Source organism: Polistes canadensis, unplaced genomic scaffold, assembly GCF_001313835.1.
Source record: "Polistes canadensis isolate GaletaPanama2010 unplaced genomic scaffold, ASM131383v1 scaffold_23, whole genome shotgun sequence".
NCBI lineage: Eukaryota > Metazoa > Arthropoda > Insecta > Hymenoptera > Vespidae > Polistes > Polistes canadensis.
The window spans coordinates 1,051,010-1,061,975 of record NW_014569570.1 but is presented as its reverse complement, the minus strand read 5'-3'; the positions used below and the strand labels follow the sequence as shown (position 1 = coordinate 1,061,975).

At 27.1% G+C, this 10,966-nt stretch overlaps 2 protein-coding genes and 1 non-coding gene across 3 annotated transcripts; 1 reads left to right on the top strand and 2 right to left on the bottom strand.

The window, feature by feature from the left end:
• Positions 1 to 643: 643 nt before the first annotated feature.
• On the bottom strand, positions 644 to 715 carry Trnat-cgu. The gene has a single exon. It is a non-coding gene; the product is annotated as a tRNA-Thr (tRNA).
• Positions 716 to 1,503: 788 nt separating this feature from the next.
• On the top strand, positions 1,504 to 5,387 carry LOC106783606 (iron/zinc purple acid phosphatase-like protein). Its single transcript, XM_014742293.1, has 8 exons — positions 1,504 to 1,977; positions 2,184 to 2,378; positions 2,467 to 2,794; positions 2,875 to 3,057; positions 3,120 to 3,339; positions 3,416 to 3,610; positions 3,896 to 4,060; positions 4,478 to 5,387. Exons 1-7 carry the CDS (start codon positions 1,881 to 1,883, stop codon positions 4,007 to 4,009), a joined length of 1,332 nt encoding a protein of 443 aa, XP_014597779.1. The 5' UTR covers positions 1,504 to 1,880; the 3' UTR covers positions 4,010 to 4,060; positions 4,478 to 5,387.
• A 567-nt stretch (positions 5,388 to 5,954) lies between these two features.
• Positions 5,955 to 9,776, bottom strand: LOC106783605 (RAC-gamma serine/threonine-protein kinase). Its single transcript, XM_014742292.1, has 7 exons — positions 9,488 to 9,776; positions 8,657 to 8,924; positions 8,324 to 8,558; positions 7,983 to 8,180; positions 7,573 to 7,843; positions 7,249 to 7,485; positions 5,955 to 7,133 (listed from the first exon to the last, which is right to left on the bottom strand). The coding sequence occupies exons 1-7, from the start codon at positions 9,567 to 9,569 to the stop codon at positions 6,793 to 6,795; spliced, it is 1,632 nt and encodes a 543-aa protein (XP_014597778.1). The 5' UTR covers positions 9,570 to 9,776; the 3' UTR covers positions 5,955 to 6,792.
• Between the last annotated feature and the right edge of the window lie 1,190 nt (positions 9,777 to 10,966).

The following is a 10,966-nucleotide window of genomic DNA, read 5'->3' as shown; positions in this document are numbered from 1 at the left end:
TCATCATTGTTTTTAATGTTTACAAATTCATATTCCAACACGATTATTCAGAATATATAAAGAAATATAATGTACAACATTTTGCATACATACATAACTAATTACGTTACACAATATATCATTGCTTTTTACCTGATTATAGAAAACAATGCATAAGCATGGTGCAAGAGTATTATTATTACCATGAGAGTAGACATTGTTACTAATCCTATGGGACTTTTACAATGGATGAAAGAGTAATTTCAGGAAGTTCGTTCTTATCGTCGAACAATCTGAACAGAAAAAGTATCCCACAATGGCGAATTTTGTGTTCGGAGGTACGAACATTTCTTTTTTTTTTATTCTTTTTTAATTAATCTTTCTATCACAAAAATTACTTTTTTTTTTTTTAAACGATACCTATTGTTTCAGAATAATCGAATAAACAACCAATGATAATGCTTGTATTAAACTTTTTTTTACTAATTATTTGTACAATCTTATATTAATCTAACGTATTGCGTGTTTTCTCTTTTTACTATGAACAAATATCAACATAGAAATGTAATTAATATTTTTGGTCGTACGATTTAATTCAATTATAAAAATTATAAAATTTTTGTTTAATATTGAAAAAAAGTATAGAAAGAAAAAAAAATGTATTTGCCTCCTGTGAGGTTTGAACTCACGACCCCTGGTTTACGAGACCAGTGCTCTACCACTGAGCTAAAGAGGCTGTTGATTTCGTAACTCTTATCATGTTAGAAAACTAAATTTACAAATATATATCTAATTGTTCTAACATATTTAAGATTATGTAACCTTTGAAAATGACATAATTAATATGACAAGAATATATCATTAATGTTGAAATTATGATAAAATGCATATGTAATCGTATTTAAACAAAAATTCTATTTTATATTATTCACACATAAATATAAAAATCATCGTATTAAATATATATCAAATTATGAATAACTTATCCTAAGGAAAATACACGTGGACATATGTAGTAGATAAAATATACAATTCAATATCGTTATATTATACGTTAATCGTTAAAAGTGTAATAAAAATAATACATTTATTTACATATTTTCGTTTTATTCTAATAATATTTCTTGAATGAAAAGTATTTAAAAAAATATTTACGTATGTATCGAAAAAAAAAAACTTTGATTTGAAGAAAGACACGCGCGACTTAATAGTAAAAACACGACTAATGATATTTTCAGTAAGAAAACTCTACTATGTCACGTGTTTTTTAATTCCACCAATCACAGTTCAGCTTTATTCTGTTGCATGCATTGTACACGAACTTGGATTGTTTTAATTCAGTACGTTTATTTTTTTTTTGTTTATTTTTAAAAGTTAAAAATATATTGTTAAATAATATGAATTTAATAAAATATTAAATTTCAATAAAATAATTTTCAATAATTCACAATCAGTGATATTCACGTTGTGCATTTTCTATTTAACGCGTTGTAAAACGACCTTTAGTTTAGATTATATTTTGATTATACTTATTGTTCGTGTCAATACAACAGAGTTATCACAACCAGCATGTGTTATTTATTCACGTTTTATCGAAAGTAGGGATAATTATCGTTAACAATATCTGTTGCTGACGATGAGTTGTCACAATGATCATTGTATTGTTAACAAGTGAAAAGAATAAGACGTAATTTAATTTTGAAAATCATTCTAACGAATATTATTATGAACAAACAATATTATTATTTATATTAATTAATTATTTAAGTGTAAAAAACAAAAATAGAGCTTATGTGAAGGGAATGTTATCGTGATTTTGATTTTTTCTTTTTCAAATTTGAACAAATCATCATTAATCGAGATACGATATTTTAACATACGTGTTGTTAACACAAAGTGACATGGGTTTGTTTATAGTGCTTCTGGTTTTTTCTATTTTTTCTACGACATATAGTACAGTTCATTTTCAACCTGAAGCAGTGCATATTTCATATGGCAGTAAGTATTTCAATAATATTTATGGTAGAAAATTTATTTACGCTTTTTTAATTTGCCATATAAAAGATTTGTAAAAATCTATTGTCTGATCGATTAAATTCACAATAAATTCAGATATTTCTTTTTGCATGAATATTATTTCTCCTTTTGTAAATGTAAAGAAGAAGATAGCAAATATAAAGAAACATATTATTCCTGTATTGCAGATAATGTACATGACATTGTTGTTACATGGAGTACAAGAAATGATACAGGCGAATCTATAGTAGAATATGGTATAGGAGGTTTTGTTTTAACTGCTCGTGGTAATTCAACTCTTTTTGTTGATGGAGGATCCAAGAAAAAGCAACAATATATTCATAGAGTTTGGTTGAAAAATCTTACGCCTGACAGTCACTACAGTAAAATAGTTTTAATAGTTTTAATTATGTATTTTTCTTATCATTATTTTGTTAACAGTATAAGATAATGTTTATCATTTTAAATTAGTGTATCAATGTGGAAGTCGATATGGATGGTCAAATATTTTTTATGTTAAAACTGCTCCTGATAATTCTATTGATTGGTCACCACACGTTGTAATCTTTGGTGATATGGGAAATGAAAATGCTCAAAGTTTATCCAGACTGCAACAAGAAACTCATCGTGGCTTATACGATGCTGCAATACATATTGGAGATTTTGCTTATGACATGAATACCGAAAATGCTAAAGTTGGTGATGAATTTATGAAACAAATTGAAGGAGTTGCCGCTTATATTCCTTATATGACCGTACCTGGTAATCATGAGGAAAAATATAATTTTAGTAATTATAGGTTCGTTTTCCTCAATTATATAATAAAGCAAATGTTATTTAATTTATTTATATAACTATGCTTTTGGTAATTGTTTACAGAGCACGTTTTACAATGCCTGGTAGTTCGGAAGGATTATGGTATAGTTTTAACATGGGTCCCGTACATTTTATAGGTATTGAAACGGAAGCTTACTATTTTATGAATTATGGAATAAAACAACTTATTAAACAATACGAATGGCTTGATCAGGATTTGAAAGAAGCTAATAGACCCGAGGCTAGGTAATTAAAAATATTTATTTATTTAATTTTGTTATATATTAAATCCATCTTTGTTATCGCAGAGCTCAACGTCCTTGGATAGTAACATTTGGGCATAGACCAATGTATTGCAGTAATGCAAATGCAGATGATTGTACCAATCATCAAAGTTTAGTTAGAGTCGGTTTACCATTCCTTAATTGGTTTGGTTTAGAAGAATTATTTGTTAAACATAAAGTAGATTTAATGTTATGGGCACACGAACATAGTTTTGAACGAATGTGGCCCATATACAACTTTAAGGTGATCTAAATACAATATTTATAATTTCAATACTTCTGTATTAATGAACAGAATAATGAATCAATTCAATTGATAGGTGTACAATGGTAGTTATGAAGAACCATATAAGAATTATAAAGCTCCTGTACATGTGGTAACAGGATCTGCTGGATGTAAAGAAGGAAGAGAAAATTTTGTTCCTAATCCACCAGATTGGTCAGCGTTTCATAGTTCCGATTATGGATATACACGTATGAAAGCGTTTAATAAGACGCATTTATATTTAGAACAGGTAAACTGATTAAAATAGTAGCATATGTAAAATTTAAATGCATTTTATATATTATTACTGAATTTCTTTTCTTGTTTTTTTTTTTTTTTTTTTTTTTTTAATAGGTTTCTGATGATAAAGAAGGTGCAATTATAGATCATTTCTGGCTTATAAAAAATTATATTATGNACGAGTCACCCTTTTGATTAACTCACCCTGAAATTTCTCCCCCTCTCTCACACACTCTCTTTTTCTAAAGTCATTGATTTACTTTTTTTTTTTTTTTTTTTTTTTTTTTTTTAATAGGTTTCTGATGATAAAGAAGGTGCAATTATAGATCATTTCTGGCTTATAAAAAATTATATTATGCCGATGTATGATTTAAAAGAATTTGGTATAGAAAAAAATGAAGAATTATAAAAATAGTATTAATAGAACTTTTGTGGCAAATATCAATATCTAACTATACAAGTGAGTTTTTAAAGTGATATAAACTTTTAATAATTTCTTTTAAGTAAAACATTCTTTATGGATTGCAAAAAAGCTTATACTAGTTTAAAAATAGTAAATTATACAAATCGTGAATATATAATATATAGAGGGTGTTGCAAAAAAATGTTACTACATTTTAAAAACTTGAAATATTGAAAGCAAATTATACGATAATAAATAAACAATCAAAATGTAGTAAAATTTTTTGAAATACCCAGTATATATATGTGATATATAATTTAACTTTATATTTTAATTGAAAAACCAGACATATTAGAATTACGTAGACTTCTGAAATATAATTCTAAAATACAAATGATAACAAAATTATTACATTTAAATATAAATAATACAAAAAGAAAAAATTCATATTAATAACTTTTATTTATATTTTAGTCTTCATTTGGCTTCGTATAAAGTGTCCTGAAATATTCATGGTGGATAAGAAGTATATAAGGTGGTAAATTTATATTGTCTTATTTAATTGATGTTATATAGGTTTTGAATTGGTATACAATGGCAATAATGTTATTTTGTGGACATTTTTAAACCTTCCTTATTTTTGAAAAAGAAAATCTACAATTTTAAATTAGACATTTTCTTCTATTGGCGTTTTATAATACAATATTCTTAGACAACTTTTATTCCTTTTGAAATTCGTCTAATGAATTTTTAGCCAATTTTTATAATTTCTCTCTTAGTATTTTTCTTTTTTTTTTTTTTTACAGATTTCGTTAAAACAAAGCTTCCATGTTTTTTTTTTTATTTCATATAACAACAAATTTATTTGTTTCTCAGTATTGTTCTATTACTTTATAATAGTCCTTAGGTTTTTGTTTTAATTAAATTCACTTTCCTTAGTGCCATTTCTACAATTTCAAAATCTCAGTTTTGTTTAGTAAAAATGAATGATCATCTGACAGTACAAATTTATGATCAACCACCCACATCTACATTATTGTCAGGAAAGTGAACAATTTTTAGCAATGCTATTTTTATATTTTACTTTTGTCTGGTGCACATGTCTGTTATAATATAATCTTCAGTTGTAATATTCTGAATGTGTCTTAAGAATATATACATACATTTTAGTTTCAAGTTAGGTTAGAATCAAAGAAAGTATAATGAGAGTTCTCATAAGGAGGAACTCTGTGAAAACACAATTATGATATTTATTCATTGTTGCGAATGAACTTAGTATCAATTTAGAAAAAACATTTATGCAATTCCATTTAACAGCCAAATTTCTTTTGACTAATGAGGATATTGTACTGCATTGGCCTTGTTATTATAAATATAAAAAACAGACATTCGTTTTTTTCTCTCTCTTTCTCTCATTAATCTTCAAGTTATTTTTTTTCAAAGTTGGATTCATACCACTTTAAAAAAAAACGGCTCATATATATATATATACGTATATAGTACAAAATAGATGTACATACAATGAAAATATTAAGATTATAAAGTAAATCACACTGTTAATGATTTGCAGTACTCTACATTGTACTGCTTACATTTGAAGCGTTCATATATCGAAGATATATTTTTATATATCTAGTAAAATTAATAAATGTATTATGCAATTAAATGTTTAATTATCATTAATGATATTTAGATTTAACGTACAATTAGAAGCGAAGTGGTACGAAATTTGTTAAAATAATATACAAATTATAAAAGGAAAGAAATAAATGATACGGAGGTATACAATATAATTTTTTAATTCTTAAAATATAAATATATGTATATGTATAATCGTTATATCATTTAATAATAAAATAAGAATTAGAATAATGGTAATAATACATATAACCATAATAATAGTTACAATTATATAGCGATTTACATCTCCATCTGCATTTTTAGCAGATCTTTTTTTTTTTTTTTTACATTTACCGATTTAATTCATGACACATAAATGTGAGGCGGCGGCTTTACATGAAACAAACAAATAATTTTTTAATGATGATATTCTTAAATATTACAACAAAGAATTCTAATAAAATTTTAAATTTATACAATAATACAATTAAAGCTGTCATTTTCCTATACTTCCATTTAAAAAATGGCAAAACCATTCGATAGTACAGCTTCTAACTTGGCTAAACTTAACATTTTTTTTTTCTTTCACGCAACAATATATCGACAAATTGTGAAACAAGAAGAACAGGGGAATCGTCCTTATATATATTTATAAAATAATATATATTATTCTAATAAAAGGACAAAATAAAGCTGCAGAGTGTAGAGTACTACACTTCATTAAACAAAATTAGAATTACTATAATAATCACTATCTTCAATAATAGAAGAGTCATTGTTCATGTTATAGATGGTTAGAAGATCATATTTAAAATAACTACACTGTTTTAAAATATAGATAAATCCTCGTTATATAGTGTTCGGTTTTATGCACAGGTATAAAGAGTAATACTCAATTCTGTACTTACAGTACATGCATTTACCATGTACAATTTAATGAATGTTTATATGTATACATGTGTGCATGCATGGATGTATTATCTACCATTGGAGATATGTGTCAAAATATAGTAGATGCACAAAAAAGCATCAAAAATCGACAGAAATCTGACTGATCTATGTTTCAAGAATATTTAAGCTTCGGACAGTTCTTAAATTTACATCTATCTGACTTTCCATGCACTTAATCACACACTTCAATATAAGAATCCAAAAACCTTTTGGTACTGTCAGTGATTAATAGAAACAATGGAAGAAGTTGCAGCAGAATGGCTTTCTTGATAAGAAAATTGAGGAAAATGTTCTTGTTCTTCTGCAATTGAATTTAAACCACCTCCACTTCCTAAACAACCTTGGTCAGGAGGTGTAAGTTCAACGCTTTCGCCAGTAAATTCACTATCAAAATACCTTGTGTCTGTATCCGATGTAACTTGTGGTTTAAAAGGAGGTGGTATTTTTTTTTGTGCAAGATCTGACCAGTCTATTGACGAGAAAAATGCATGACTCATGATATCTTTTGCATCATTAGGTCCACCACCTAATCTTTTGCTAGGATCTTTAATTAAAAGTCCTAGAAAAATGTTTATATTAGTGAAAATATTTTATTTATTTAAAAAGAGTTTTCTTTTCTTTTTTTTTTCTTTTTTTTTTTTAGTAGCTCAAGAGTAAACAAATTTAACACTTACCACCTAACATGTCTTTTGCCTCGTTACTAATAGTTCTGGGAAATTTAACTTCTTCTAATAGAATAAGCGTGAAAAGCTTTTCATGATCTCTATTATAAAAAGGTAATCTGCCACACATCATTTCATACATAACAACGCCCACACCCCACCAATCTACTGCTCGTCCATAATCATTATCCTCTAGTACTTCAGGTGCTAAATATTCGGGTGTACCACAAAATGTTTTGGTTGTTATTCCTATGTTTAATAAAATGATTAATAAGGAATATGATTAATATATATCAATTTAAATAATTTTATATTTCATGTGTTAATGATACATACCATATGTAATATCTTCTTTACATAAACCAAAATCAGCTATTTTTATATGTCCGTCTTTATCCAAAAGAAGATTTTCTAATTTCAAATCACGATAAATAATACCCTGCGAATGAAGATAACTCATTGCCGAAATGATTTCAGCTCCATAAAATCTAGTACGATCTTCGGTAAATATACGAGATCGACTCAAATGAAAAAATAATTCTCCACCGTTTACGTATTCCATTACAAAACATAGTCTGTCCGCGGTTTGGAAACTATATTTTAAAGACTGAAATATAAACAAAGATATATTGATTAATATTTAATATTGGTAATATATATAATCAAATATAATCAATTTAACTATAATTTCAAGATAAAACATTCGATTATAAATAATAATATTATATGAACACATAGGTACATACAATTAAAAAAGGATGACTTGTAGTACGTAAAACTCTGTTTTCTGTAAGCGTATGTGCAACTTCATCCTTGCGTATAATAACTTCCTTTTTTAAGATTTTAATGGCATATAAATGTCCCGTTGCCTTTTCTCTACATAAAATAACTTTTCCAAATGTACCTTTTCCTAGAACTTTCAAGAATTCGAAATTTTCAAGTGTCTGTAAGATAAAATATTAAACAGGATAAATAAGATAAATTATACATACACAATAAATTACGTATATATATATACATTTATATTTATAAGTATATATAAAACAAATCTAAATATATTAGGACTGATTGTTTATAATATACATACTACTTTCTTTTTGCCGGTGCTTTTACTACTTGAAGTTCCTTGTACACTAAATTTGGCAGATAATTCATCGATACTGCCACCATCAATATCTGCAGAAACTACACTAAGAGAGCCACAGGAATCTGACCTCCCACCTCCCATAGATTCCATATCAATATCTTCTGATGAAGATGATTGTTGCATTTGTGGTTGCTGTTGTTGTTGCTCTTCACTTTCTAATCTATCAGCTACATATCTATCGTATAACAATGAATATATATATACAGAAAATATTATTTATGATAAACAACAGTATTACTTAAGCACGATAATAACGTGATTGCAAAATCACACCTAATTGCTGCTACCCAATCTTCTCTTTCCTGTTCTGTTTCAACATGAAAAGTCCTTTCAATAACGGTTGTCCATTGCAAACCTCTGATCACAAACGTATATGGTTTAGGTCTGTCCACAGACATTATTTGACAACCACGTACTGTGAAATTATTTAATGGTTGAGCAGTAGCTGCCACTTGTTGGTCTGGTTTAGCCTTAAAACCAACCAAAGTGCCATCATCTCTTAGGACAAAGTATCTTGATCTCCAGTTTTTTATATGTTCTCCTAAGAATAAAAGATAACAAGGGTTTTTTTTTAATAATTATCAATAATTATCAAAATATATATATATATATTATTCGTGTTGTATGCAAAAAAACTAAATATAAATATTATTACTAGGAAATATAATTGCGCCTCGGATTAAAAAAAGAAAAAAAAAGGGGGTAATAAAAAAATAAATGCGTAATAAATAAATGAATAAATATCGTGGACACAATGTGTTTATGGAAAATAATATATGATATTATTATACCATTATATATATATGACAATTTAATTATTATATTTTATCACAGGGGAGGGGGTGTAATGTTTTTAAAAAACATTACTTCTTTTATAAATACAATTCCTATCTAGGCGTAATAATAATAATATGCGTAAGAATATATATATATATATATATATATACACATATTATATACACATATTATACACACATATATATACACATATATATATATCTATATATATATATACATATATATAATAAGTCTATTGACTATGTATGATATATAGACAATAAGCTAATTATATAAATAAAAACATTATAAGCAACTTGGCAGTACCGCGTTTCTGAAGCCAGCCTTCTTTGACGACACGCTGACTACCGCCACCGGACACTGCGACGTTCATCGCTGCGTCCCCCATGACTCTCGTTCGTTAATGATCACTTATGGGGAACTTATTTGATTCGTTGTTATTTCGTATATGATATTAATATTGTTGAAACTGACAGAACGTAAAAGCGGGATACGTAGTAATAGACGAGCATACGAACTTCAGCGATCATAGATACACGTTTGGCAGATTATGTACACACACATTCTATTTGATCGGCTGACGCACTTGCACTGGCTAAACAATAATGTCTGTTGATACTTAGTAGATGGCGTATACATCGTATTTATACATTAAGCCGCATTCTTATGTATCTATATAAAATGCTTATCTTAATGACATTTTAATATTAGGTGTAATATTATGACTTACGAAATAATATTATTATTATGGGGAAAAATATAATGTGGAATATTTTGTTCGATTCATTTTGTGTTAGTATTATTATCGAACGATATTTCGTAATTTTTTATTTTTCTCTCTTTCTCTTTTTTTTTTGTTAATCATCGGTAATTCCATTATTCAAGAGTTTGTTGCGATGGAAAAGATTAATTTTGTTTTTAATTTTATTTATTTTTCTCTACCCTGTACCTTGTTTCTCGTGCGTTTTTAATATATACGTATATGGTATTAAATTTCGAAGGAAGTAATTAAATCTAATGGCGTTTTGCATGTGCGCATTAAACGTCGTTGGCGGGAAGATTCATTTTGAATTTATCGAAAAATGACGAATCAATCGAAAGTTTATTGCCGAATATATCATTTAATATATTATTTTGTTTATCTTTCGATAATATCGTATTTTAATTTCTTCTCCTAATAATACGATAATAAATTATATTAGTCATAGATAGTTTACGAGGAAAGTTATTAAATTTTGATGAATTATTTAAAAAAAAAAATGCCAATATCGTAAGAATTTTGATTAAATGTTTAATCGAGAACTGATTTATCAGAAATTCTATCTAATCATTTTTAAATCTTGTTCCCAACGATGCCATTTATTATCTTTCGATTATCAAATTAATCCTTAAACTTAAATAAATTTTCCACGATTTTCGATATATATATTTACTTAATCAACTTCGATTTACATTATTCATTTAAACATTTCGAAACTTGTTGTCATTCAAATAACTAATTAAGCATTTAATCTGTTTATCGTATTTCAAACTATCCATTAATGAGATAATCGGTCAACAACATTTTCGAATATTTTATCTTACGATTAGATGTTACGTCATAGCGCGTATTGTTTATTTTTTAATTAAATAAATCGAAAAATAGAAAACAAAACGGGTGACGGGTGCGGGGGTGGGGATGGGGTTAGTGTTAAGGAAAAAAAGAAAAGAAGAATAGATCAGCTCGCCCAGGTGAATTTAATGGCGGGGGGGGGGGGGGGGGGGGGAAAAAAAAAAAAAACGCAC

Excerpts from the sequence above, each read along its gene's own strand:
- LOC106783606 (XM_014742293.1), top strand. The coding sequence starts at position 1,881 with ATGGGTTTGTTTATAGTGCTTCTGGTTTTTTCTATTTTTTCTACGACA. Across the intron at positions 2,795-2,874 it reads TATAATTTTAGTAATTATAG|AGCACGTTTTACAATGCCTG; the intron begins GTTCGTTTTCCT and ends AATTGTTTACAG. Across the intron at positions 3,611-3,895 it reads CGCATTTATATTTAGAACAG|GTTTCTGATGATAAAGAAGG; the intron begins GTAAACTGATTA and ends TTTTTTTAATAG.
- LOC106783605 (XM_014742292.1), bottom strand. The coding sequence starts at position 9,569 with ATGGGGGACGCAGCGATGAACGTCGCAGTGTCCGGTGGCGGTAGTCAG. Across the intron at positions 8,925-9,487 it reads AGGCTGGCTTCAGAAACGCG|GAGAACATATAAAAAACTGG; the intron begins GTACTGCCAAGT and ends TTTTATTCTTAG. Across the intron at positions 8,181-8,323 it reads GCACCGGCAAAAAGAAAGTA|ACACTTGAAAATTTCGAATT; the intron begins GTATGTATATTA and ends TTTATCTTACAG.